The following is a 27,605-nucleotide window of genomic DNA, read 5'->3' on the forward strand; positions in this document are numbered from 1 at the left end:
AGTGGTGGTTCCCGTGGTGGTGGTTCCCGTGGTGGTGGTGGTTCCCGTGGTGGTGGTGGTTCCCGTGGTGGTGGTGGTTCCCGTGATGGTGGTGGTTCCCGTGATGGTGGTGGTTCCCGTGATGGTGGTGGTTCCCGTGATGGTGGTGTTCCCGTGGTGGTGGTGGTTCCCGTGGTGGTGGTTCCTGTGGTGGTGGTGGTGGTGGTTCCCGTGGTGGTGGTGGTGGTGGTTCCCGTGGTGGTGGTGGTGGTGGTTCCCGTGGTGGTGGTGGTTCCGGTGGTGGTGGTTCCGGTTCCGGTGGTGGTTCCCGTGGTGGTGGTTCCCGTGGTGGTGGTTCCCGTGGTGGTGGTTCCCGTGGTGGTGGTTCCCGTGGTGGTGGTTCCCGTGGTGGTGGTTCCCGTGGTGGTGGTTCCCGTGGTGGTGGTTCCCGTGGTGGTGGTTCCCGTGGTGGTGGTGGTTCCCGTGGTGGTGGTGGTTCCCGTGGTGGTGGTGGTTCCCGTGGTGGTGGTGGTTCCCGTGGTGGTGGTGGTGGTTCCCGTGGTGGTGGTGGTGGTTCCCGTGATGGTGGTGGTTCCCGTGATGGTGGTGGTTCCCGTGATGATGGTGGTTCCCGTGATGGTGGTGGTTCCCGTGATGGTGGTGTTCCCGTGGTGGTGGTGGTTCCCGTGGTGGTGGTTCCTGTGGTGGTGGTGGTGGTGGTTCCTGTGGTGGTGGTGGTGGTGGTTCCTGTGGTGGTGGTGGTGGTGGTTCCCGTGGTGGTGGTGGTGGTGGTTCCCGTGGTGGTGGTGGTGGTTCCCGTGGTGGTGGTTCCGGTTCCGGTGGTGGTTCCCGTGGTGGTGGTGGTTCCCGTGGTGGTGGTGGTTCCCGTGGTGGTGGTGGTTCCCGTGGTGGTGGTGGTTCCCGTGGTGGTGGTGGTGGTTCCCGTGGTGGTGGTGGTTCCCGTGGTGGTGGTGGTGGTTCCCGTGGTGGTGGTGGTTCCCGTGATGGTGGTGGTTCCCGTGATGGTGGTGGTTCCCGTGATGATGGTGGTTCCCGTGATGGTGGTGGTTCCCGTGGTGGTGGTGGTTCCCGTGGTGGTGGTTCCTGTGGTGGTGGTGGTGGTGGTTCCCGTGGTGGTGGTGGTGGTGGTTCCCGTGGTGGTGGTGGTGGTGGTTCCCGTGGTGGTGGTGGTGGTGGTTCCCGTGGTGGTGGTGGTGGTGGTTCCCGTGGTGGTGGTGGTGGTGGTTCCCGTGGTGGTGGTGGTGGTGGTTCCCGTGGTGGTGGTGGTGGTTCCCGTGGTGGTGGTGGTGGTTCCCGTGGTGGTGGTGGTGGTGGTGGTTCCCGTGGTGGTGGTGGTGGTGGTGGTTCCCGTGGTGGTGGTGGTGGTTCTGGTGGTGGTTCTGGTTCCTGTGGAGGTTCTGGTTCCTGTGGAGGTTCTGGTTCCTGTGGAGGTTCTGGTTCCTGTGGAGGTTCTGGTTCCTGTGGAGGTTCTGGTTCCCTTGGTGGTGGTGGTGGTGGTGGTGGTGGTGGTGGTTCCCGTGGTGGTGGTGGTGGTGGTTCCCGTGGTGGTGGTGGTGGTGGTTCCCGTGGTGGTGGTGGTTCCGGTGGTGGTGGTGGTTCCGGTGGTGGTGGTGGTTCCCGTGGTGGTGGTGGTGGTGGTGGTTCCCGTGGTGGTGGTGGTGGTGGTGGTTCCCGTGGTGGTGGTGGTGGTGGTGGTGGTTCCCGTGGTGGTGGTGGTGGTGGTGGTGGTTCCCGTGGTGGTGGTGGTGGTTCCCGTGGTGGTGGTGGTGGTGGTTCCCGTGGTGGTGGTGGTGGTGGTGGTGGTTCCCGTGGTGGTGGTGGTGGTGGTGGTGGTTCCCGTGGTGGTGGTGGTGGTGGTGGTGGTTCCCGTGGTGGTGGTGGTGGTTCCCGTGGTGGTGGTGGTGGTTCCCGTGGTGGTGGTGGTGGTTCCCGTGGTGGTGGTGGTGGTTCCCGTGGTGGTGGTGGTGGTTCCCGTGGTGGTGGTGGTTCCCGTGATGGTGGTGGTGGTGGTGGTGGTGGTGGTGGTGGTTCCCGTGGTGGTGGTGGTGGTTCCCGTGGTGGTGGTGGTTCCCGTGGTGGTGGTGGTTCCCGTGGTGGTGGTGGTTCCCGTGGTGGTGGTGGTTCCCGTGGTGGTGGTGGTTCCCGTGGTGGTGGTTCCCGTGGTGGTGGTGGTTCCCGTGGTGGTGGTGGTTCCCGTGGTGGTGGTGGTGGTGGTGGTTCCCGTGGTGGTGGTGGTGGTGGTGGTTCCCGTGGTGGTGGTGGTGGTGGTGGTGGTGGTGGTTCCCGTGGTGGTGGTGGTGGTGGTGGTGGTGGTGGTGGTTCCGGTGGTGGTGGTGGTGGTGGTGGTGGTGGTGGTGGTTGTGGTTCCCGTGGTGGTGGTGGTGGTGGTGGTGGTTCCCGTGGTGGTGGTGGTGGTGGTTCCCGTGGTGGTGGTGGTGGTGGTGGTGATTCCCGTGGTGATGGTTCCCGTGGTGGCCAGATTATTGGCGCAGTAAGGTGGGTAGGTTGCCTGTGAGGGTTGGTTGGTGCCTGTGTTGGGGAGTTGAATCTGAGGGCGTGGGTCGAGTCTGCTGCTGTTATCTTGTAGCTGTTGCAGCGGAGTTTAGGTTTGTTTGGGTGGGGTGCGCTGATGTCCAAATGTTCAATGCTGTGGTCTATTCATGCGAGCTGGGGCTAAAGGGGATTTTGTTGCTGTACGTGTGTCGGGCGGCATGAGTCTGTCCTTATACAAGCTGCGTGAGGCTAATGAGGCTTTTTAGGTGGTCGGTGCCGTTGTGGTCTGTTGGGTCATAGAGCTAGAATTTGAGGTTGCACAGTAGGAGAAAGTTGATGGATCTGATGGTGATGGAGGGGTGATTACGTCTGTGAGGTTGCTGAAGGTGATACAGGGTCCTGGCGGTCGATAGAGGGTGCATGTGATGGTTGTGGAGTGGCTGATGTGCAGGTGTGTGTGTAGGTGTTCCATGAGCACGATTGGTTCATCCGAAGAGGTGGTGCAGGTGATCGTATTCTTGTGGATGATTGCAAGGCCTCCTCTGTTTGTGGGGCCTTTCACGGTGGATCTCGAATCCAGGGGATTTGGCTATGGCGGGGTGGAAGGGATCTGGTGTTGAGAAGCATGTAGGCGGTACATGGTCAAGTGTGTGCGGTTGGTGGTGTGTGGGGGGGATGTTGCAGGAGAAGTGACTGTGGGTACAAGAGGCATGTGGGAGAAGCAGGTAAGTAGGATGCAGACAAGGAAGAAAGAGTGGGAGGAGAATGAGAGCACAATTGCGGGCACAGACTGGGTAAAGCAAAACAGTCAGAATTAGTACAAAAGACCAAAGCTCAACCGACAAAACTAGTACCGAGACCAAAACTAGTACAAAAGACAAAACTGACACATAGGGAAAAAAAACGAGTACAAAAGGCAAAAACAAGTACAAGTGATCAGGAACAAAAGACCAAAGGACTGGACAGGGCAGCAAAGAGGGCACTTAAACCGCGGGCCCAGATGGCCAGGCACAGAGACCGGCACGGAGAAAGAGTGATGTTTTTAGGTTTCGCCTGGCGTTCCCTGCGCAGCAGTGTCGCGCAGGCGAAATCTTTTGATCTTCAGTACGGGGCTTTAAGCCGTGTCTCTTCCATTGGCTAGCTCCATTAATGGAGGCTAACCTTTGGAAGAGAGATGTGCCAGTAAATGTTGGAGCAGATTCGTGGGCGTTCCGGTGTTTTTTAAGCTCCGCCCCTTTTTGTAAATCATGCAGCGATGGGCGGTATTTTTATTTTTTTTTCCCTGGCATGTTTCGGTCTTTTTGAAAGTGTCTTTTGCAGGAGTGGGCTCCGAGATTTAAGTTGCCAGGAAGTACTTTCTATTTGCGATCAGGTAAGAAGCATTTTGTTATAATTTTCTTTTCACTTTGTACATCTACCCCGTCTCATGTCGTCTCCGTGTTTGTTTTTCGTCTTTGCGGTGAGCCATTTCCATTTCCTTCGTGTCCTGGTGTTTCCGTGTATTGTTGTGCGTGCCTCGTGGCTGTCGTCTGTTTTCCATCTTTGCGTGGCTCGTGGCTGTCGTGTCTGTAGCAGTTTGTATTGTAGTGAATGCCATCCAATTGTGGCTGAATGTTCTAGTCAAAGACAGCCTTTGCTGGAGGCAGAGAGGGTGTAAAACCACACTGTGACTTGTCCGCCTTCATTCGGATCCCCTTGAGCCGCTGCAAAGCTGAGCGCTAGATGAAAACTCATACTGTTGCCTCAACCTTGTTTGATACAAATTTCTGCCTTTGAATGGGTGAGAATCAATTGAATGCTATCCCTGGCTGTTATTCTCAGTTTAAAACTGGTATAAGGTTGTAATTCGGATCTCTACTTCTTTATAATCAGCAGCACATCTGACACTAGATTTGAATGAGAAGAAAATATTCGCTATGTACCTCTGTGCAATTTCTCAACAGTGAAGCTCCGCCACGGTCAATGAGGCTGTACCAGTGCGCATGTCGGAGGCGGAGTTAATGGTGGCTGACCCAGCCTCCTCCATGGTGTTTCTGCTTCAATGATTCATGCAGGAGTCCTGTCTTAGAAGGCTTTGCTGATGGACATATTTAGTGCTAAAAAATGACTTAAGACACCGTCCTTTGCAAAGTGGGGCAGAGAAGGTGTGTATGGGGATGGGTGGAAGGCTGGGGTGGGTCCACCCCAAAAAACTTTTTAATCCTTTAGCTGTAAATTTGGAGTCTTATTAAGAATCCAAGCCCAGTGATGCACAATTGTATTTATATACATCTCTCTATCTCTCTCTAGCTCTCTCTAGCTCTCTCTAGCTCTCTCTAGCTCTCTCTAGCTCTCTCTAGCTCTCTCTAGCTCTCTCTAGCTCTCTCTAGCTCTCTAGATCTCTCTCTAGATCTCTCTCTAGATCTCTCTAGATCTCTCTCTAGATCTCTCTCTAGATCTCTCTCTAGATCTCTCTCTAGATCTCTCTAGATCTCTCTCTCTCTCTAGATCTCTCTCTCGATCTCTCTCTCTAGATCTCTCTCTCGATCTCTCTCTCTAGATCTCTCTCTAGATCTCTCTCTCTAGATCTCTCTCTCTAGATCTCTCTCTAGATCTCTCTCTCTAGATCTCTCTCTCTCTCTAGATCTCTCTCTCTCTCTCTAGATCTCTCTCTCTCTCTAGATCTCTCTCTCTCTCTAGATCTCTCTCTCTCTCTAGATCTAGATCTCTCTCTCTAGATCTCTCTCTCTCTCTAGATCTCTCTCTCTCTAGATCTCTCTCTCTCTAGATCTCTCTCTCTCTAGATCTCTCTCTCTCTAGATCTCTCTCTCTCTAGATCTCTCTCTCTCTAGATCTCTCTCTCTCTAGATCTCTCTCTCTCTAGATCTCTCTCTCTCTAGATCTCTCTCTCTCTAGATCTCTCTCTCTCTAGATCTCTCTCTCTCTAGATCTCTCTCTCTCTAGATCTCTCTCTCTAGATCTCTCTCTCTAGATCTCTCTCTCTAGATATCTCTCTCTAGATATCTCTCTCTAGATCTCTCTAGATCTCTCTCTAGATATCTCTCTCTAGATATCTCTCTCTAGATATCTCTCTCTAGATATCTCTCTCTAGATATCTCTCTCTAGATATCTCTCTCTAGATATCTCTCTCTAGATATCTCTCTCTAGATATCTCTCTCTAGATATCTCTCTCTAGATATCTCTCTCTAGATCTCTCTCTCTAGATCTCTCTCTCTAGATCTCTCTCTCTAGATATCTCTCTCTAGATCTCTCTCTCTAGATCTCTCTCTCTAGATCTCTCTCTCTAGATCTCTCTCTCTAGATCTCTCTCTCTAGATCTCTCTCTCTAGATCTCTCTCTCTAGATCTCTCTCTCTAGATCTCTCTCTCTAGATCTCTCTCTCTAGATCTCTCTCTCTAGATCTCTCTCTCTAGATCTCTCTCTCTAGATATATCTCTCTAGATATATCTCTCTAGATATATCTCTCTAGATATATCTCTCTAGATATATCTCTATATATATCTCTCTCTCTCTCTCTATATATATATCTCTCTCTCTCTCTCTCTATATATCTCTCTCTCTCTCTCTCTATATCTCTCTCTCTATATATATATATATATATATATATATATATATATATATATATATATATATATATATATATATATATATATATATAATCTCTCTCTCTATCGATACATAAACAGATAAAACGGTGCTTACCTAAACATCTTGAACACATAGCTTTAAACCTTCTACTCTAGCTCCCCTATCTCGATGTCCAAGAGAACCCTAAGACCCTGTCTTGTGGCGGCTTGCTCATCCTAAAATAATTTCAAAGATAGAGGTACATAGGTTCATGCAGGCGACTAAATCGCTGTACTGATCTGTGTGAAGTTCTTTATAACTAAAATAACCTGCCCAACAAACTGAAATAACCTGCCCAACAAACTGAAATAACCTGCCCAACAAAAATGGATTGCAAGTTGGTTAACCACAGATGGCTTTGTCCCCCACAAGCGAGCATCTCCGGTGTCTGTTTTTAGTCTTTGCTTGGTATGTATGCTCTTGTTTTCGTGTTTGAGCAATGACAAAAGCTCTAACTTTTACAAAAGTGAAACCGTTGCATTGTAAATGCTTGTTTTCATTTTAACCGCTGTAATCTAACCATGTTAATAAACGTTTCTGACGTAGTCTCTAATTTGTTTATAGATTAAAATATATTTGGCATATGGCAGTTGCTTGAATTAGACTGATTTTTGAAGACAACTGAATTTAAACTGAAAACCAAAAGAGCAAACAAACAAGCCTCGTACAAAAAGGCTTTTTTGAAATCACTGGTACTATTTTGCAGTTAAGTACACAACCACTAAACCAGTGGGAATCCCATTGTAACTTTCTGTAGCTTGGTATTAAGCCCATTCTAACAAACATAGGTAAAGGAAGCAGAATTTAGCGGTTTTGCATATGTGCTTCTGGATTAGGTTACATGTATATAGTGGTATAGAAACGTTGAAGGTTTGTTTGGATATTTGTATTTTAACCTTATTTCTCATGACACATGCAATTTATTTTACATTCCACGTGTATATTATAGGAACTAGAAATGTTGCTGTGTACATTTCACAAAATTCTAATGCCCACCACCTACCTCCACGCTGTCACTTTGTATAGTGGTTTCATAAACATTTTGTGGGCGTGCAAGTCGAAGCCTTACATAGCAAAAGTATCTTTACAAAATTGGAGTAAATACAAAATAAAAGTCAAATAGCAAAAACCCATTTATCTTCAGCTGTGCCTTGAATATATAGAATACCTGAAATTGCATTGACATGTGGCACCTTTTGTACTGCTTTTTTGAGTCGTGAGGTCCTTGTTCCCCAGCAATTCCACCTCCCATCAAAATAAAAACTGACCATGAGTTTTTAATTTTCCCTAGGTGCTCCTGATCCCACAGCAGGTGCTAGCATAGATGATGAGAACTGCTGGCACTTGGATGAAGAGCAGGTCCAGGAGCAGGTTAAACTCTTCCTCTCCCAAGGCGGTTATCATGGCTCAGGGAAACAGCTTAATTTGCTTTTTGCAAAGGTAAGCATAGTTCTATTTCTTATTTCTTTCATATGTAGCAACAAAAAAATCTCCAAACCACATCAACTTTGTTTAAAATGTAGTCCTCCCACATGGACATTAGTAAAACTGTCACTGATTGAATAGGAAGTGGTGAAAGATTGGCGGGACTCCTGCTTAGATAATGCTGTTGACTTGTAATGTTAGTTGACCATTGAGTTAATAGATGTTGTCCACAAGGTGAACAATATTTTTTATTAAACCGCTGGTCCTCTCGAATTTATTGCTGTTGTATGTGAAGATCTGGTGGCCAATTTATCGAGCAGCTGTTCCATGAACCTGCTCCACAGCAAGAAGCCCAGCCCTGTTCACTGAGGATATTAAGTGTGTAGCTGTAAAATGGTGCAGCAAGATCATTGCTTTGGCCAGTGGGACTGATGGAATATAGATTTGGAGGAAGAACTCCGGTTATCCAATTATTACAAGTTTTACTTGTAGGTCTTACCTACAGACTAGGCAGCTTCTAGCCATTTGTTGCCAAAGACTATTTTCAGATCCTCCAGCATTGTGGTGTGATGCCACGGCTGTATAATGTGCCTTTTTCCCCCCCAACAATTTTGAAAACCCTACAGCATAGTTTCGGTTGCCCTCCCTATTGTGTACAATCCCAATACTAAGCGAGTTTTGGGTCCCATGTTGCTTACCATTGGTTACTTTTTTAAATCTGATTTCATTGCTTCTTATTTAATGCTTTACCTTTTTTGCTTATTTACCCATGGAGTATAGTTTCCATTCTGCACTATTACTCCCCTACGCATCTTTCTTTTTCCTTGGTTGGAGGAATCTGCAACTCCTATTTGCTGCTGTACCTCTCCTTTCTAAATGATGCGCTTTCTTGCACTTTTGCATATATCCTGTTTTTCGCGCCGGGATTTTTTTTCAACACAAGGCTCTCAGACTCCATGTTTTTTTGTTGTTCTTTTTTTTAGCTGCATGAGCAGTTAAAGTAGCCACACTACAGTTGAAAAATTCAAGGCAAAAAATTCCAACCCAATTACAAGGACTTGCCTGGAGCAAACTCGTATAGCTTAAATGACCCGGAGATTAGTTCATGGGAGGCCTTGTTACAATATTTCTGTTCATTATTAGTTAAATGAAAAGCCATATTGTTAAAGGATGTGCTGGAAATTATAAGCTGGAAGGCACTTCCCTTGCAGTGACATGCCATTATTGGACATCCTTATCCCCTATGCTATTGATACCATTTCAGATCAGAGCTAAGATGGGGGGGGGGGGGGGCAAGCATAGGTTTAAATCTAGAATAGTATTTTGTCAGGAGGCCATCTAGTCTGGGCATCTTGCTAGAACTCATGGCACAAAGTGCATCAATTATCTTCTCCTTGGTAATGCGATTCTGCAGCTTTTCTCAGTCTGCGACCGATGAGGTCAACAGAGGGAGTTCTGCGATGGGCAGAGTTTTAGGTTAACGTTCAGGGATGCTCCTGCTTGGCATATAGTGTTGTGCAATTGGTAAAGATTGTGTAAGTTTCCAATTACGTCACTTAGAGTGCTTTTGGGGAGTCTGATCTGTGGAATTAGTCTAGGTGGGATGTCCCTAGTTTCAGCTAATACAAGAGCTGGCCTTCTTTGTCACCTACTTTATGGACTCTTTAGGTACACGGAACGCTTTGACGTTCTAGTTCAGGGACCTTTGTTTCGAACAGTCTGGTTCGATTTCTGCCACCAGAAGGAAGGCTTTCACCTTGCTCGCACCTACACCAACCGAGGTGACTCAGAGTGTGTATCGACTTTGAAGTAGGATTTTCAGTTCTGTTTGTAGGCGATTACCACGTTTTTTTAGGTCTCGCCTGCATACGCTGTCTCTTCGAGACATTTAGTAAGTGGCTTTTAAAAGTGCAACCAGAGGCTTTTGCTGGCCTACAGCTTGTGTTCACGAGCTCCTGCACAACTGCCATCTGTGTTTTTATTGCTGTAATCAAGCTCCTCTCTGCTTGCACCACCCCCCTCCCTTTCCCCCTCCCTCCTGGCCAGCTTCATTTGTGTCTTCTAGATGTGAATCATGCTCCTCTGCTCCCACTACCCCTCCCTTCTTCCCCCTCCCTTCTTCCCCCTCCCTTCTTCCCCTCCTCCCCCTCAGTTTCATTTGTCTTCTATCACTGTGAATACTCTTGCTTCCACCAGGCACACACACCATCAGTCGCAGTGCACACTTCCACCAGACACACACACCACCAGCCGTCAGTGCACGCTTCCACCAGACACCCACACCACACCACACAGCCGTTGGTGCGCTCTTCCACCTCACCTGGCACACCACACAGCCGTCGGTGCGCTCTTCCACCTCACCTGGCACACCACACCACACCACACAGCCGTCGGTGCGCTCTTCCACCACACCAACGTCGGTGCGCTCTTCCACCTCACCTGGCACACCACACCAGCCGTCGGTGCGCTCTTCCACCTCACCTGGCACACCACACCACACCAGCCGTCGGTGCGCTCTTCCACATCACCTGGCACACCACACCAGCAGTCGGTGCGCTCTTCCACCTCACCTGGCACACCACACCACCAGCCGTCGGTGCAGCAGGCAGGCTCTTCTCAGAGTTTCTTGGTAAATGTGTTCGATGCCTGGGAGGGAGTGGGTCGGGTTTCCTTAAACCATACGGAGTATGCAGGTGCAGTGCATGAACTCCTGTGTGAGTGAGTCATGCTGCCAGGGGTTCACTCACTCCACACTTGTAAATTGTGCCTGCACCAGGCTTTTTCTCATTTGCAAAGTTCGGCACATGTGCACAGCTAGGCAGCCACACACCCCGGGAATGACTGCTTCCTATAACCAGAATGGAAACCACATTCAGAGCAATGAAAACATGTTCATTTGATGCAGAGAACTGTTAAAAACCATGTCCATCTATTGTAGATCTGGCAAATTAAAACCGCAACAAAAAACAAACCAGCATTGGCATAGCCAATAGGTCTCGCTTTTTGGACCCTAAGTATTTAGTTATGCAGCAGAATATGCTTGGTGCAACAACACCAACTGTTGCATGGCTAAACACTTAAGTCCCAAATGCGAGACCTATTGGCTATGCCAATGCTGGTCTTTTTTTGGTTGATTTGTTTAGGCCTACACATGGCTCGTCCTCCCTGGACCTTCTGATTATAATATCTATGGGTGCATGATCTGCAAAACCTGGGCAGAATGTGGGCCCCAGTTGTAAGTGTAAAGTGTGTGTGCACATATAAAGTTTCATGTTCAATTGGGTTGATAGGCTAACTTTTATAGTGGCAAGCTGTCTCTACATAACTGAAAATACACCTGAAGGAACTATTCAACATGTGAGCAAAGCAGTTTTGCCTGCGGTCTCCCCACCCCCTGACAGACACATACGTATAACACTGAAGCATCTGTAGCCCTCTAACTCTAGGACATTGCCATCACAACATTATTAACAATAATAAGGTAATGGTTGTTATGCTGCTGGTCTGACTAGTCTTTGTTCTGAGGGTGATGTCGAGGAAGCACCAAGAATGGAAGTTGATACGTCAATGTTTTACTGGTCTTCATCCCTCACATTAGGGTTCCCCCTATTTCCCCCCCTTCATTTTGGCACCAACTCTGACCTTTAGGGGAAGCCCTCCCTAGTCTGGCAATGACATTTGCATCCATGGCCTGTGGCCTAATTTCATAATCAAGCATTCCCAGAACGAATTGGTGTGGACCTGATCTAATTCTCAGTGAACTTCTGTGGATTATTTACTTATGTGTCCTCTGAGAAGCCAATGAAGCACTGCTTATATCTCCAAGCCCCTCTCTCTGCATGGGCTTTGTGGTGTTGGATGGGGCTGACAACTGGAAGACCTTTGATTTGAACTCCCAGACAATCTTCTAGTTTGCATATGCAGTCCTGCATTTTGATTATTCGGTCCACCATATTTCTTAGGCTGTAGTGGAGGAGCGCTCGATCAACTGCCATTTCTGCAATCTGTCTCCAGAGCTGGATGAGCGGATTGGAACGCTTGAAGAATGGTTTCTGGGGATGATTTAGCGGTCTGCTTGGAGTAGTCTTTGGATGATGGAGTCTCCCACTGCGATATAGTGCATCTGTCCATTTTTGTCTGAGGAGCTGGGGCCCTTCCACAACCAGGTCTGCTCCAGCAGCACCTGATAGTCTCTGAAGTCCACTCAAACAATGTTCGGGCTGAGGATCACATCTATTTCCCCCCGCCAGAGTCGCTATAGCTGCAGGGATTATTCAGCTCTATTGAATGCCTTACCCCTGTTAGGTGGATTGGGGGGGGAGGGGAGAGACTGCCGCACCCCAGTTCAGGGAGCACATTAGAGAAGCGCCGCCAGCTGATCTCCACCTGAGTGTCTTAAAGTCAATGCGGGGTTGCTTCCATTCAGGCCTGCACGTTCACATACTGTATGGGGAGGCGGGGCACACATGAAAGTAGATATGATCCCTACTTTGCATTCCTCGGGTCCAAGCGGCTTGGTGAGAGGCTGAGGTCAGAGCAGGTGCAGAAGCAAAAAAAAGGGTGGCGGTTTGCTGCTCATACATAGTATGAGGGAATATGTATTTTATGGTGTGATTGTTCAACTTCTCTGTGGAGTTACTGGCAAAACCAGCTTGGGTCTTGTCAGGTTAGTTTTCTAAATCTTAGCTCAACCCTGGGTAGCTGTGGCTTTGAGCAGTCAGACTTAAAGGAACAAGTGTAAAACATTTAAAAGTACCAAAACAACAAAATAGTCACGCAATATGAAAAATCTGACACCAATTTATAAAAATGTATCTTTTATGAATTTTTAAACACCACAACAAAATCTATTGGGGGTTCTGGAAAAAACTTAAACGTTGTGTTTAGCTACTCTGTCCCACTTTAGGTGACCAAATCCGACAAGGGGGAAGGTCAAGGGGCCCAATGAGGGATAGTAGGACAGTTACCTTGGCACCAAAGCAGTCTGAGGTACAGTTCCTGGCTCTATGAATGATCCATCATAGACTCCAATGAAGTGGTCCTGATACAAAGGATGCAGGATCCTGGATGTGCTGGAAGATGCTGTGTGGTCAATGAGGTGTGGGGGGGTTAGTATTCTACAGTCTAGTTGGAGCAGCTTTGGCCACAGGGGTCACTGTTGAAGTCCCCTTTGGTCTAGTAACCGTACAATTACTACTGGACTATTGGTCTCCGGTTACAGCAAAACCAGCAGTTTCCTTTGTTGTAGTCAAGTTCCCGTCTTGGGTGACAAAACCATGTTCCGACTCGCCCAGGTCCAGTATACTCTAGTACAACTTTTGAGTGTTGATGAAGCTGGTTCTGACTATTGACTGGTCAGAATAGGCTTTTTCAGAATTTGTGGCCCTGGTGCTGCAACAGGAAATTAGCCAACTGCCTATTGAAGTTCACTTTTTCTGTTTGGGGCTCTGGCGCTACTTCCATAAGTCGGGCACCAGAGGCATAGCCTTTTCATACCTAGCTCAAGGATCAGCAAATGCAATCCAGCGGTTGGTGCAGCCTCTCGTCCGCTCCAAGGAACGGCAGTCCTTCAGTCCTCTCCAGTACAGATATGATCTGAGGGCTAGGTGCCATGATTATGCCAGAAAGTGCCCTTGAGGGATGGAGCGGTTACTAGCCAAATTGGCAAATAGGACCCCCCTCGACCTAAGATGACTTCCTGCAATGTGTGGCATCTAGCTGTCCCAGACTGCACTATGCTGCCCACGCCCAAGAAGGCAGGGCCCCTTTCTTTGTGTGTGGAGCTTGGAAGCCCACCCTAGAGGTGTGGCTACTTGAGGGCTACACGCCCTCAGACAAAGTAACTTGTCTACCTCAACAAAAAAGCAGCACTTCGTATGTGTACACTAGTTGCCCTTCAAAGACTGCTTTCCCTTTTAAGCTTGCCTTTTAAGCTCGGAACCTGTATGGCTTCCTGCCAGGGAGGGAGGCATCTCTTCCAACAGTAGTCCTCTATTCATACTCCTGGGGGTTATTAATACTTCTCCCCAGGAGGGCTGAAGGCTTACTTGTAGACCTCTTCGAGTGGCACAGGAAGAGTTGGGCATCAAGTTTGGTTTAATGCAACAATTAATGTAATACCTTGAGGTGGCACTTTTAGGAGTTCCATTCAAAAGTTATCCCAGCTGAGTTGTAGGCATGTAACGGTGTAGTCTCCAAAGGAGCTACTCACTTTTCCATATTAAAAACTACAATTTGGTGTTTTCACGGTTGACATATAAAAATACATGTCCTACTCTTTAATATGATACACCTTACCTTAGGACTATGTAGGCCTGCTGTAGGGGTGACTTGTATAGATTAAATGGGGTAGTTTGGCCTTTGTCATTAGTTTAAATGGCAAAGTTGAGTTAGCAGTTGAACTCCTCTGCCAGTCTGCAGTGGCAGGCTGGAAACCATGTTTTCACATTGTCACACTCCGGGTGGCACAATGTGCTGAAGCCTTGGTGGGACACTTTACCTGAAAGGCCCGGAGTACCACTTGTAGCATGTACTAGAGACTTATAAGTATGTGAAGTTATTCCACTTGAGTGTAATCCCATCAAACTTGTACTTTGTAGGGTCGGAACACTAGCACTGAGCTCTGGTTAGCAGGCCACCATTCACTCTGAGTCAAAAAACCAGCAGCGTCAGTCCAATACTTTGGAGCGATCATGCAAAAAGAGGCATTTTCTTACATACAGGTCACCTTTAAATTAAGCTGAAAAGGCTCCCAAGGAATGCAATAAACTGAAGTGTAGATAGGTTTTGCTATTATCTGTACAGTCATGTTACGGTTGGTCCCTGAATGTGGATTGCTTCTTAATTCTATCCTTCGGAGCTCCTGGTTCTTGTGGTGAAAGGGTAGACTGGAACACCCCATGATTGGAGTTCTGCCACATTCTTAGTCCAATTTAGTGCCATGGCAGAGTAGCATATTAACCTGTTTACCGCGGCGAACATTCTGCCGCGGTGCGGGCGTTCTAAAGGGTGGGGGGGGGCCTGCCTCGGCCTACGGTCGTGCGCAGCACCAGGGAGGGAGTGTTCGCGTCGGCCAACACACGGAAGGGGTTAAACCACCCATATCAATTAAGCTCAAAGTCCAGTAAGATGTCTGATGTATTCATAGACTGAACAGCTTATTGATACTTTTCCAGCATGATTCAAGTAGACATACTCGCAATGCACTAAACAGATCCATTATATGGAGATTGGTATTGAGATTTATGGAGGGAATTTGCCCCATTTAAACAGATTCCATTTAGGAGTGTTACAAAATCTGCTTTTGTTGTTGCACTTGCCCAATCACCTTAATTTTGTCTTGCTTCAACTCTAAAGGGCAGTTTGGAAAGGGCACATTATAATTAAGGGTTCGTTTTCTGATTTTTCACATATAAATGCAGACCGTCCAATTATTTTTAAGACCTTTAAAATATAGAAATCGTCTCTTTGAACGCCTATCCGTGCAGTAAATCATGATTGCAGTGGTCAACACCTGCACATATTGAGCGCATATCTGTTAAAGGTTGAGATTTCCCAACTATCCTTATGTGCTCGCCCAAACCTTAAATACAATTCATAAGCAGGATTGTTCTTTGAGAGTGGTTTTATTCAGCTGACTGGTATGAGAGCTCCTTAAGCTCCAGCAAGTCCGACAAAAGCATCCTCCATAGAATATACTGCATAAAACGTGGCCACTCTCTGCAAATTATTTCCCCTCAACACTTGTACTGGCCATACATTTGCTAAAACATTCTTCAATTGCTCTTTCAGTGGTACACACCACAGCTGATCCTCCAGTAGCTCCAACTCTCTTCTCCTGAAACCAGTTTCCTCAAGAAGAAAACTTGCAACCGATCCTTCTCCGGGATGGCCCTGAGAATATGAAACTCCTTGCCCCCTGAACTCCGAATTAATCCATCATCCATTCCCTTCAAGAAAGAAGTCCAATACTCCTTATGAACAAATTACATTCCTAAATTCAACCACACTCCTGACTACTTTCACCGAACTCTTGGTTCTCAATTATTAAATCCAGACTTTCTTACAGCAATACTGTTTACTGCCGTTGCCTTATAGTTCTTACTAAAGGCTACTTTTGTTATTTCTCTTCTACTTCACGATTCTGTAAAGCATTCCACCCATTCCCTGGTTGACACATGTGCATTGACATTGATTGTATTCCTATCACTGTGTGGATCTCTGTAAATCTGTGAAGATCTGATACACACAAGGGTCAAGTTTGTGCTATGAAACTATGAAAATAAATATGTAGCCATTAAATCTCTTATGCATGGCCCATGTACGAACAGTACATTAAAACAATGTTCGAGGTGGTTGTCTCTATGTGGATGAGGTTTTGTGCACATTTCTGTCAAATGTACACAATCGTATGCAAGAATGTGGCAACATTAAACTCCAGTTTCTTACAAATTCTGTGGTAGTAGCAGGCAAAAGTATTTCATTACGTGCAAGTCGGACATCTGTAAAATGTTTTTTTGAGTTGCATTAACAAATTTGTCCTGAATGGGGTGCATACAGTGTCACAGGATGTACCAACACAATATTATCAGACTGTCATATCCAATGTGGCAGCTGCTCTGAAGCATCCTGGGAGAGCGGTTGATGCAGTATCCAAGGAAAGCTAAAAAAATACTCCGCTAGGCATTATCACCATGGCATTGTCCGCAGAGACCAAGCACCCCTCAGTACACAGCAGGGAAAATTATTTACCTTAATCTGGTGTACCCAGGTCTGGGGAGGAACATAAACCATGTTTAAGCTCTAGGAATGACTTTACACTCCTCCGACCAAGGCAGTGGATTGGAGCCATCCTTCCTTGTCAATCCTGACGGACAAGTTTGAAATCTACTGCCTGGTGTACCCCACCTACCAAGAAACCCTATTCCACATCTCTACATACAGGAAAGGGAGATTTGTAATACAGCTGTTGAATGTCTTCTGGGACACCTTCCTCATGTCTTTCTCTAACTTCCATAGCTTCCCAGCGCAGTATGCAAGCGTTCTTTCACCCCTTTTTACTTTGTTAATTCGGCGCAGCGGGCACGCCGGAGTCCAGCCGGAGTCCAGCCGGAGTCCAGCCAGTCTGTGCTTGTACGGGCTTAGGGAACATGACTCTAACATCTAGTCTTAGTACTAGCCCCCATCCATCAGTAGCCTATTCATATACTGGTGATGTTTTAAAATCTTTACGCCCCAATATATATCCTGATTGCAATCCCTGTTCTCTACCGATTCATAATTTTAAATGCAATGGATGTAATTTCCATACTGGAAAAAAGTCTAATTGTAAGGCAATGCGTCAGGTCCGTACTCGAGGTAGGCGGACGAGAAACACTACAAAACCTCTTAACTGCTCCAAACTTCAGTTTTGGAGTATTAATTGTAGATCCCTTTCAAAGCACAAACAAAATATTTATGATTTTCTCGTTGATGAGCAGCCAGACGCCTTTTTTCTTACCGAGACCTGGCTGCATGAAAGCTCCGGTCCTGACATTGCCACTGCAATTCCTGCAAATTATGTCATAGTGAGGTTGGACAGAGCCTCCGGAAAAGGGGGAGGTATTGCGATAATCTTTGTCTACTTACATCTGTAGGCTTGAATCCTTTTCCCTGCCCGGAAGTGAAACTGCTTTTTTAAAAATTAATAATTAACCCCCAGTTCACCTTATCGGGCCTCTTGGTCTATCGCCCCCCCTGGTAACTCTTTCACTTGGATATCTTCATTTGCGGAGATCATAGCTCCCCTACTTCTTAGGGCAGCAAATTTTACCATTCTTGGTGATCTCTATTTGCATCTAGAAGATCCCTCGTGTATTACCAGCAAGCGTTTTCTATCGGATCTGGAGACTCTCAACCTTTCCTTGTGTAATTCTGGACCCACTCACTCTGAACAATCAAATGGAAGATTGGAAAGAATAGGATCCAGTTGATGGCCAGCAGAGTGCTCGTCCGCTGGAATGGTCTGACCATTTTGCTATCCACTTTTCCTTATTCTATACTAAGAATTTGGTCTTGAGTGGCTGTGGTAAGGGTGAATTAATCCATCGGTGGGGTAAACTTGATATTACAAAGTTGAACCAGCACCTTTTGATTACCCGTCCTGAAGACAGTGATGCTTCAGTTACAGAATTGAACATGGGTGTGTCTCATTGGCTCACCAATGCTGTAACCACCTTTCTCCCTTTAACCCCGAAACACTCTAGGTTACATCGTTCCCCGGCTCCTTGGTTTTCTCCTAACTTGAAGGTCTTGCGAACTGAATGCAAGTCCCTAGAAAGGAAATGGAGACACTCTTACTTGGATACACAGAAGACTGTCTATAAAGAGGCCCTAAAGCGATATCACTCACAATGCAGAAATGCGAAAGCTGTCTACATTTCGAATACTGTAACGCAAGCCCAAAATTGCCCTCGTTCTCTCTTCTCCGTTGTTAAAAAACTGACCGGAGCGGATACTGTTCCGACACCCCCAGCTCTGGACAAAGTCCAATGCAATTCTATTGTGGAATTTTTTATTGCCACGGTAGAGCGCATATACGATTCTATGAGCACTCCCATGACTGTTAATGAACATCAGTCGGTACCGGCAGAAGGGATGGAACAATAACTCCCAACGGCGAAGGTTACTAACTGGCAATTGTTTGACGATATTTCGTTTTTGTCTTGCTTGAACAGTACAAGATCGGGTTCTCCCCGTGATCCTGTACCTGCTCAAATTTTAAAGCTACTGGATCTTAAACCCCGACGGGTTCTTATGAGACTTTTAAATGCATCCTTAATAGAGGTCCTTATGCCTCAGGATTGGAAGCACGCAATGGTTGTTCCTCTTCAAAAAAAGGCCGGAGTTGATGTGTCCAACCTTGCTAATTTTCGACCCATATCCTTGTTGCCTGTTCTCTCAAAAGTGTTGGAAAGACACGTTAATACTCCGCTAAATCATCTTGTGGAAAGTTCAGGTTTTTTACACTCTTCCCAGTCTGGCTTTCGTGCGCACTATTCCACCGAGACGGCCCTACTGGGGGTGACGGAGAGTTTACGGCACGGTATCGACCGCGGGGAAACATCAGCACTCATCCTTCTGGATTTGAGTGCGGCGTTCGATACCGTGTCCCATTCCATTCTTTTGAACTCTCTCCGGTCCCTGGGAGTGGACGGTCCTGCGCTAGCCTGGATTGCCTCCTTTTTAGGGCTCGGCTATAACGCTCTGAAAGCGCGTTCTCGCCGAGAACTATTGTCGGCGTCTCAGCAGTCTGAGACGCCGAAGGGAGACAAGACCTGGCCGCGCGCAGCGTTTTTCCATAGGATAACGTTGTTCGCGCGGCCAGGTCTTGTCTCCACGGCATTCCAGGGCTGACCGGATCGCGTCGCGCGCCTCTCTGGAATGCAGGGGGAGTCTGCAGAGAGGCGCGCGGCGGTAATAAACAGGCAGGCACTGAGAAAATGCTTTAATGGCATCAGGTCCGGTTCTCGCAATGTAAATGCGAGCACTTTAAAATTTAAAAACTTCGGGCGTGTGTGTAAATTATTTACTTCGGTGATTTTTAGGTATCTTTTAAATGCTGTCGGTACCCGTGGAACCCTTACCTCACAATAATAGGTGTAAATGTAACTTTTGCAGCTCCTCGGCAGTCAGCACAGATGATCGAGGAGCATGTAACATACACAAGAAAGTGATAACTGGAGGTGAACATGTACACTAATGCTTCAGCGTAACCACCACTCCCGTGCACACACGGACACCACCACTCCCGTGCACACACGGACACCACCACTGCCATGCACAGACACGGAGACCACCTGTGCTTAATTTGTAAAAAAAAGTGCCAGGGCTTTCATTTGTAAAAAATTAAGTGAAAGGGCACTCGTCAGGAGGCTACTGTAGTTAGCCATACACATTACGCGACTTTGAGCTATTGGCATTGTAAATGACAATGACTTTTATTTATGTTTTGGTTTTTAAAACATAAATAAAACACCTTGTCATTTACAATGTCAAGACCTTAAACTCTCGTTCATTTACAATGCTAATAGCTCTAACTTTTGCAATGCCGAGACTGTTGCATTGTAAATGCTTGTTAAGTGAGCGCACTTTCCAGGTCTTTTCTACAAAAGCCACATCTGACATCTGTCTATCGGCGTATGGTGTCCCGCAGGGGTCTATTAGCCCCCTGCTGTTTAACATCTATGTCAGACCCCTAGCTACCATCGCAGAGGATGCTGGGCTGACTATTTTTTCATACGCCGATGACACCCAAGTGGTTTTCTCCCTTTCCAGCAGTGAGAGTAACAGTGTATCGACCCTGAAGTCCGGATTGTCTCGTATGGCTGAGTGGATGCAGATGCATCTGCTTAAGCTAAACGGTGACAAAACCGAGGTTGTGATTCTGGGGAAGCATAAAGATCTTTGGGGCTCACAACACTGGCCCAGTGATATGGGACCCCTTCCCCAACCAACATCTGTGGTTCGAAATCTCGGATTTCTTATCGATGATAAACTCTCCATGAGGCAGCAGGCCACTAAGGTGGCCGCCATCTGCTTTGCCACCTTGCGTTGGCTCCAGAAAATTCTATGGATGCTGCCCCATGCCACTAGGAGAACCGTAATCCAGGTGTTAGTAACCTCTCGTCTGGACTATGGAAATGTTCTCTATCTCGGTGCAGACGTAGCAACCATTAATAAGCTTCAGGTTGTGCAAAACTCGTCGGCCCGGCTCCTTCTTAACATCCCGAGGAAATCATCGGCCTCTCAGGCTCTCCGAGATTTACACTGGCTTAGGATCTCTAGCCGTATAAAATTTAAAGCCCTGTGCTATCTTTTTCAAATCAAACAGGGCACGGCCCCAAATTACTTGCAGAATCTTGTTCAAGCTTACCAGCCCAGTCGCACATTAAGATCTTCTGCAAATTGCGACTTCGTTGTTCCAAGATTCAAACTTGCAAGGATGGGGGGGTCGAGCCTTTTTCCATCTAGGTCCCAAATATTGGAACGCGCTTCCAACTGCCCTGAAATCGGAAACCAACCTATTTTGTTTTCGGAAAAAATTGAAAACTATGCTTTTTCAATAAATATATAAGTTGCTGCTTTTGTTCCATGGTACTGTTGTGTTGTCCTTTTTTTCTTCTTCAGTCTTTCCCTTGCGCCGGGAAACCCACTGCGGGTAGCTGTTGCGAAATATAAATTAAAAATAAATACTTGTGACCATGAGCGCAGAACTTGATCTAAGGTTACTGCTGGATGAGTACCAGGAGAACCAATCTTGAAAAAAAACCAGACCAGCTCTATAAAGAGCCTTGTGGATTAGACACAGAGCCTTGAAGGATCCTCTTCTCCACCGGCAACCAGTGAAGGCCATACAGTAGGTGAGAAATTGGTTTGAGTTTGGGGACCTTCTTGCTACAGCATTCTATAAGGACAGCAGTTTTTTTATTAATTATTTGGAGGTACCTAAATAGAGGGCATTACAATAGTCCATTTTCGATGCGATGAGAGCCATCCACGCCGTTTTTTGTGATTCAAATTTAATGAACAGGAATTTTTTGTACAACCCTCAGCATAAAAAAAAGATCTGAGGTCACTGCATTAATTTGAGCAGAGAAACACAGTTTGGTGTCAAAGATAACTCCCAACATTCTTGCCTTCTCCACTGGCTGAGGTAATGCGCCCAACTCCGAGGGCCACCAAGATGCATCCCAAAAGGAGGTCTCTTTGCCAAAAAGCAGAACCTCCGTTATGTCAGTTTATCTTGAGACCGTTTCTTTGCATCCAACCTGCGACTGCGGCCATACACCTGTAAAAGTTGTTTTCATCTTTATCCACCTGTGATGAGATGGATACTAATATCTGTGTGTCATCCGCATAGGATAATCCAGCAAGGCCAAAACTGTGAATAAGCTTTGCTTAAGGGAGTGACCTACACATTGAAAAGGATGGGTCTGCGCTCAGCACGAGCCCTGAGGCACCCCACAGGGGAGAGAGAATGGTTTAGACGTGGCATCTTCCCCCTCGACTCACTGTCTACCTTCAAGGAACGAGCTCAACAATGTTAATGCAGTATTCCTAAAGCCAAGAGAATGAAGACGTTTAATAAGTGCGTGGTGAACCGTGTGAAAGGCGGCGGAGAGATCAACTAGGATTAATGCAGCTCTGTCACCCTTGCCCACTGTCTTTTATTTCCTCAGATGCAGCCATCAGTGCTGACTCCGTACAATGGCTTGCTCTAAAACCATATTGAGAGGAGTCTGCAACTGATTGGTGTCCAGAAAAGTTAGTATTGCCCCATTCATTGCCTTCTCTTAAATTGTGGCCCGAAATGGGAAATGGTCTGTAGCTTTACACCAGCTTGGGGGTCCAGGTGAGGTTTTTTCACCAAGGGCAGAATGGAGGCTTTTTTCCAAATATTTTGGTAATGCCCTGAGCTTGGTGCCACATTTAGTAATTCCTTGAGAGGGCCGGCCACCTGGCTGGTTGCCAGATTGACCCGTGGAGGACAGGGGTCCGATGGGGCTCTGGATTTGATGGATCTTATGAGAGATTGTTTTTTCCCCCACGTGAGAGGTGAGAACTTCTCGCAAATGGAAGATTCACAGGTCCCCAGGAGTGATCAGAGGTACAGAGCCTCGTCTTGATATGGGGTAGTCAATGCTCGGTGTATTCAAAGAGAACACTTGTAAAATAGAGTTGATCTTGAATTGAATTGGAACATAATATGCCAATTTATTGCAGAAGGATTCATCAGGAACAAAGATGTTATGGTTGTTCCATGTAGACAAATCTTTGACTATTTCAAAAAGTTCCCTGGTAGCGTTTGCAGCTGGTTTGATCTTCCTCGAAATATTTAGTCTTATCTGCTTTGATTAGCTCTTTATACTCAGAAAGCAAATTTTTTATATTGAATTTTTTCTTGTGGAAGATAATCTGTCCTCTATTTGTGCTCCTGATGTCTGCCCTTGAGGTACGCAGCTTTTAGAACATGCGAGAACCAAGGGCCTGATAGGTTTTTCCTATTTCCTATGGCTCTGCAGCGTTTTCTCCCGTATCACTTTGTGACATGCTGCATCTAACCAGCAAGTGTAGTTAATTGCTGCATTATCAATATTATTGTCGGGAGCAGGAGCTGATTAGAGAGCGTATCCTGCAGAGCCTCTACTTTAAGTTTTTTCCATAGTCTGTATTTGATCGTTCTGATTGTGTTAAGGGCCGCTCTATAGCAAGAGTCGTGACTGAAAAGATTGCCTTGTGATCTGACCATGGAAGTGACGGTATTTGATCGCTTTCCAATTCTGCGTTTTGTGAAGATTCCATCCAACGTATGGTTTGTCACAGAGTGGGTAGTTCAATTAGTTGGTGCAAGTTAAAACACTTCAGCATAGCCACCAGGTGGCCTGTATCACCATTGGAAGACATCTCAAGATTAAAATTGAAATCCCCAACAATCGTGAAGCTTGCATACATTATGCAGGATTCCATAAATGACCGAATTTTGCGAAAAAACTGTTTTTTGGGCCCGGAGAACGATAGATTAGTATTCCTTGAAATGTGTTTGTTAATTTTTATACTGAAGCTAAGTGTTTCACAATCTAATTGAAATAACGGAGAGAAACTGGCCTCAAGCGAGTTGTGATAGATAATCGCTAGCCCTCCACCTCTTTTGTCTGTTCAATCTAGCCTTTCAATGTTGAAGCCTTTCGGGATAGCGATCTTAATGTCCGGGTCAGATGTGCTATCTGCCCAGGTCTCAGTAAGGAAAGTAATGTTAGGATCAACTTGTGGCTCGCAAATTCGTATTTTATTTTGATAAGTGTTTGCGAGTTGAGCAACATACAGGAGTGCACCTTCGAGGTAGTTAGTCGCCTCTCTGGAGGGGGAGTGTGGAGGTGACAGGCCATGGCTGAACGACTAATATGGGGGTGAAATTACATCCTTGACACCTATATTTATCTTTACTGACACACCAGTCATGAGGGAGGCAATGGCTGCTTATAGCATTCTGGTGTAAGGCCAAGAGTTCTCTCACGTGAGCAGGGGTCCTGGCACAATCCAGCCCAGAAGGGCTTGCCCTTGGCGTGCCCTGTCCCTCCCAGTCATTTATTGGCTTGTTGGAGTGAGAGGAAGACTGGAGCCCTGACCCCCCCCCCCCCCCCAGGATGGCAGGCGCCCGGAAGTGAGTCAGTGTGAAGAAGTGTGTGAAGACCTCCCCTTGCTCTCTCCATGCAAAATGGAAGTAATCTGGCGTTGGACCAGAGAGTCGGAGCCCAAACGGGTAAGGCGCGTTTGCACTAAAAACGATTGGCCCATGGGCATAAACCCAGCTTCCACCATTCAGCCCACTGGAGAAATGCCCGGTGCCCGCTACGGCCAGTCTTGCCCTGACCATAAGCTAAATTGATCTAAGCAATAGTTTCCTTTTACGTGCTTCTCTTATAGGTTAGGCATCCAACAAATCATCCATATACTGAGCCAACACAAATTCATGAACAAGATGCCAACATTCTAAATCCTTCTATAGGACTCAGCAGAAAAGACTACCTTGATACACCCATCTTCCATATTTCTCCACCCTTCACCACCCGTAGTCCAGTTGGCAAAGTATTGCAGAAATATTCAGGTTTCTGGAAATTCTGGAGAGGTCGCACTTTGTACCATCATTCGTCATCACTATAAAATACTTCAGGATTCCTCGTTTGTACAAACACACCTCCAGGAGTGCAATACAGTTCATCCTGCACAATAGATCACTAGGCTGGTGTAACTGACTAAAAACTCCTGTTATGTAGCAGGACCTTTTGTTACCAGACATGGTGTTGAAATTGGATGAGTGACAACAGAATTGATAACGCCAACTGCTTACCCTGACTATCCCAAGAAGGGTAGTTGGAGTAGTTAGTTAGGGCTTATAATAGTGTGCAGCCCCAGTATCAAGCAAGAAATCTACAAAATGTCCATACACCCAGTGCCACCTGCTTTCTTGGCGACTCTTTACTCCACTTTTTTATTTTGAGGGAGAGTACCGGCACTTCTCAAGCATGACATAATACTTTTAATTGGAGAGTACCAGCACTTCTTAGAAACAAGCAGAGTACTTGCACTTCTATTTTTCCATTTCAAGCACTGATCTTCTCTCATTTTGTTTCCAGCATTTTTTCAAACCAATGCCGGAACGTCACCAATTTATCCTTCTCTCTTCAGCCTTATTGAAATGCAACAGGTTACACTTCTGTTTTTCTGCAAATCCACTCCTCGCTGCCCAGCTATTGGTAAGAGTTAATGGTGTACCCTTCTCGCTTAACTACTAGCCTGTACTATTAAATGATCAAAATAACCTCCACTTAATACTTCTCACGCTGGCTCCCACTTTGCGTAAGGTGGTCAGACAAACATTCAATTGATCTTCAAGGCAATCCTCCCCCTCAGGAGCCTGATGGTTCTATCCACCATTATGGCAACAAGTCTCTTATACAAAACTCACGCCAACACCTTTTTGCTTCTGCAAAGCGTTTTTTCCAAACTAGCCAACACCTTGCACACCTGTTCCATTACCTTGCTGCTCTCATTCATTCAGCAGCTCAACCTCTGATGGTCCAGGTAGCTTCTTACGTTCATGAGTACTGCAGATTTTTCATTTCAAATGCACTTTTTTTTCTGTAGCTTTATGTAGTGTGAACTCGACCCGAAGGTATCAGAGCACTTTACACGAGCAGCAGTTGCGTTACAGACGGACACATTTATTTTGTTAGGCACAGGGAGATTAAGTGATTTGCCCAGAATCACATGATGTTGTGCGTCCATTTCGAGATTCGAGCCTGGTTCCCCAGCTTCGAGGTCTACCACTCTAGCAGTTTGGCCACATTCTCAGGAAATTGCGGTATTGTTTCCTTCTTCGTGATTTCCTGCTTTCGTCCACAAACAAGTAGGCATACCAACATTTTATCAGTTCCGTTTTAGCGTACCCTCTGGGGCAAAGGTTGGGGGGCAGCAGGGGAGGGGTTGTTTTGCTGTGCCTAGTCTAACCTGCCTTTTCTGTTACTTACCCATGACTTTTGGTAGGGAAACCTACAACTCCTACACCTGGTAGGAAGCTGCCCCTCCTAAGCCAGTGTGGCTCTCGCGACCTCTTATAGAGAAACCTGACCCAGTTGATCTCCTGCATCGGTGGGATTACCTGGGTTAGGAGAGGTTATTAATCACAATCAGACTTGCACTTGCCAATGATCTCTAATGGACTTTTACACCCTGAAGGGCCTACCCCTTTAGCACATTCACCAATGCACCTGGAAGAGAGCAGTCCCTCCTCTGAAGGAAAAAACATGCTTTTCCTTCCCCATTCTACCTTTTTTACATTCATTCTGGGGTGCTGGGGAAGGGAGAAAACCTGACATGCCTTTCATCTCACAGGCAACATGACTGCAGTCTATGCATGTTATTCCTACTCCCTGCCCTACGCTCCCCATCTCTCTGAAGGAACTACTAGGATTATCCATGCGCCACTTACAATGCAGCCAGATGTTAGGGAAATGTCCGTCCATGTAGCTGCCAGGTGATCCTCCAGTCTGACGGTCCATGCAGACCGCGTACTAATGTATCTCCACCAGAACTGCTCACGCCAGAACCTTGAATAAAATTAATAAGCAGGATTGTTCTTTGAGAGCGGAGTGACATTGGAGCTCCAACAAATGTCTGACAAAACTCTAAAGCGCAGGTAGTTATTATCTCGTCCAGTAATAGAAATGTACTCAATGGGTCAGTTCTCGTGCAGGATCAACAGATGTGCATCTATTATAGATATGACCGATCCTTCTGGGTACATTGATAACATTTGTTAAACAGTGTCTCTTTCCCACGGCACATGCAACCTTGAGAAACACTTGCCAATGCCAGAACGAAACCGTCGTATCTCCGTCTCTAGTCTTCCCATGGTATCGGGCTGAACTCTGCAAAATACTCTTCAGTATTAGTGGTTGAAGCTCAAGCCTGTTAGTGCTGTAGCAATGCGTTCACGTGACACGAGAAAGATTGAGTCTGTTTAGTTTTTGCGTTTGTGGCCCCAGCGCTCACTTTCAAATCGCTGTAGATTTATACATTCATTAGTGCCATAATGCTCATGCTGTCAGCCAGGTTATTTTGAATCGGTATAGTTCCTTAACACACGAAAAGGTGCATTTATTAAACAAATCGTGGGAATATACTGGCCGCAATCTCCGTTCTTTGCCCTACAATGTATGATTAAATAGACTGAAATGTAAATATATATATATATATATATATATATATATATATATATATATATATATATATATATATATATATATATATATATATATATATATATATATATATATATATATATATATATATATATTCCAAACGCTCAACACTGGAGGGCACTTCCACAGACTCCTGGACGCCACTGCAGCAAAGAACACGAGACCCAAAATCAGGTGAGCTTCTTATTTTATTCGCACCTTCGTCAGCATAACGTTTCGGCCTCACAGAGGCCTTGGTCACATGACGCAGGGAGAGCACGATCAAAATTTAAAGTGTAAGTGCTCGAATTTTAAGGCATACGATTGGACAATAGCTAGTCTTTAAGAAACATCATAGAAGACAGACTTAGTGAGATACCTCCCGGGATAATCCCAGTCACTTATCCACATTTCATTCGAATAAGAGTGACACGTGCATTTCCAATTAAACCCTGTTCTAGTTCATATCATTAATAATTTAAGACATGAAAAATGACGGGTTGAACCAACATTGCCGAATGATATTTTTCGGAAAAATGCAAACATATTAAACGGATAATCCAATTAATCAAACAATGGGAAATCAGTTGCCACCAAATGTTTCTCACGTGCTGGCACATGTATAGTATGCTAACTAATCACTGTATAAATACGACAAAGCATATGCATAACTAATCCAAGTGCCTAAGTTAATAAGAAAACATTTCAAATAACCACATTTGTTATGTCCAATTTCATGCATAATGAATAATAAAGTGAAAAAAATGAATATGCTAAAAG

At 46.2% G+C, this 27,605-nt stretch overlaps 1 protein-coding gene across 1 annotated transcript in view; it reads left to right on the top strand.

Moving 5' to 3' along the window:
• The window catches only part of ZSWIM6 (zinc finger SWIM-type containing 6), a 527,701-nt gene that overhangs the window by 269,170 nt on the left and 230,926 nt on the right, over positions 1-27,605 (top strand). Inside the window, exon 3 of the mRNA XM_078675132.1 lies at positions 7,412-7,560. Coding sequence (XP_078531258.1) covers positions 7,412-7,560 — 149 coding nt within the window. The remainder of the gene's footprint in view (positions 1-7,411; positions 7,561-27,605) is intronic.

The sequence above is a fragment of the Lissotriton helveticus genome, chromosome 2_1, assembly GCF_964261635.1.
Source record: "Lissotriton helveticus chromosome 2_1, aLisHel1.1, whole genome shotgun sequence".
NCBI lineage: Eukaryota > Metazoa > Chordata > Amphibia > Caudata > Salamandridae > Lissotriton > Lissotriton helveticus.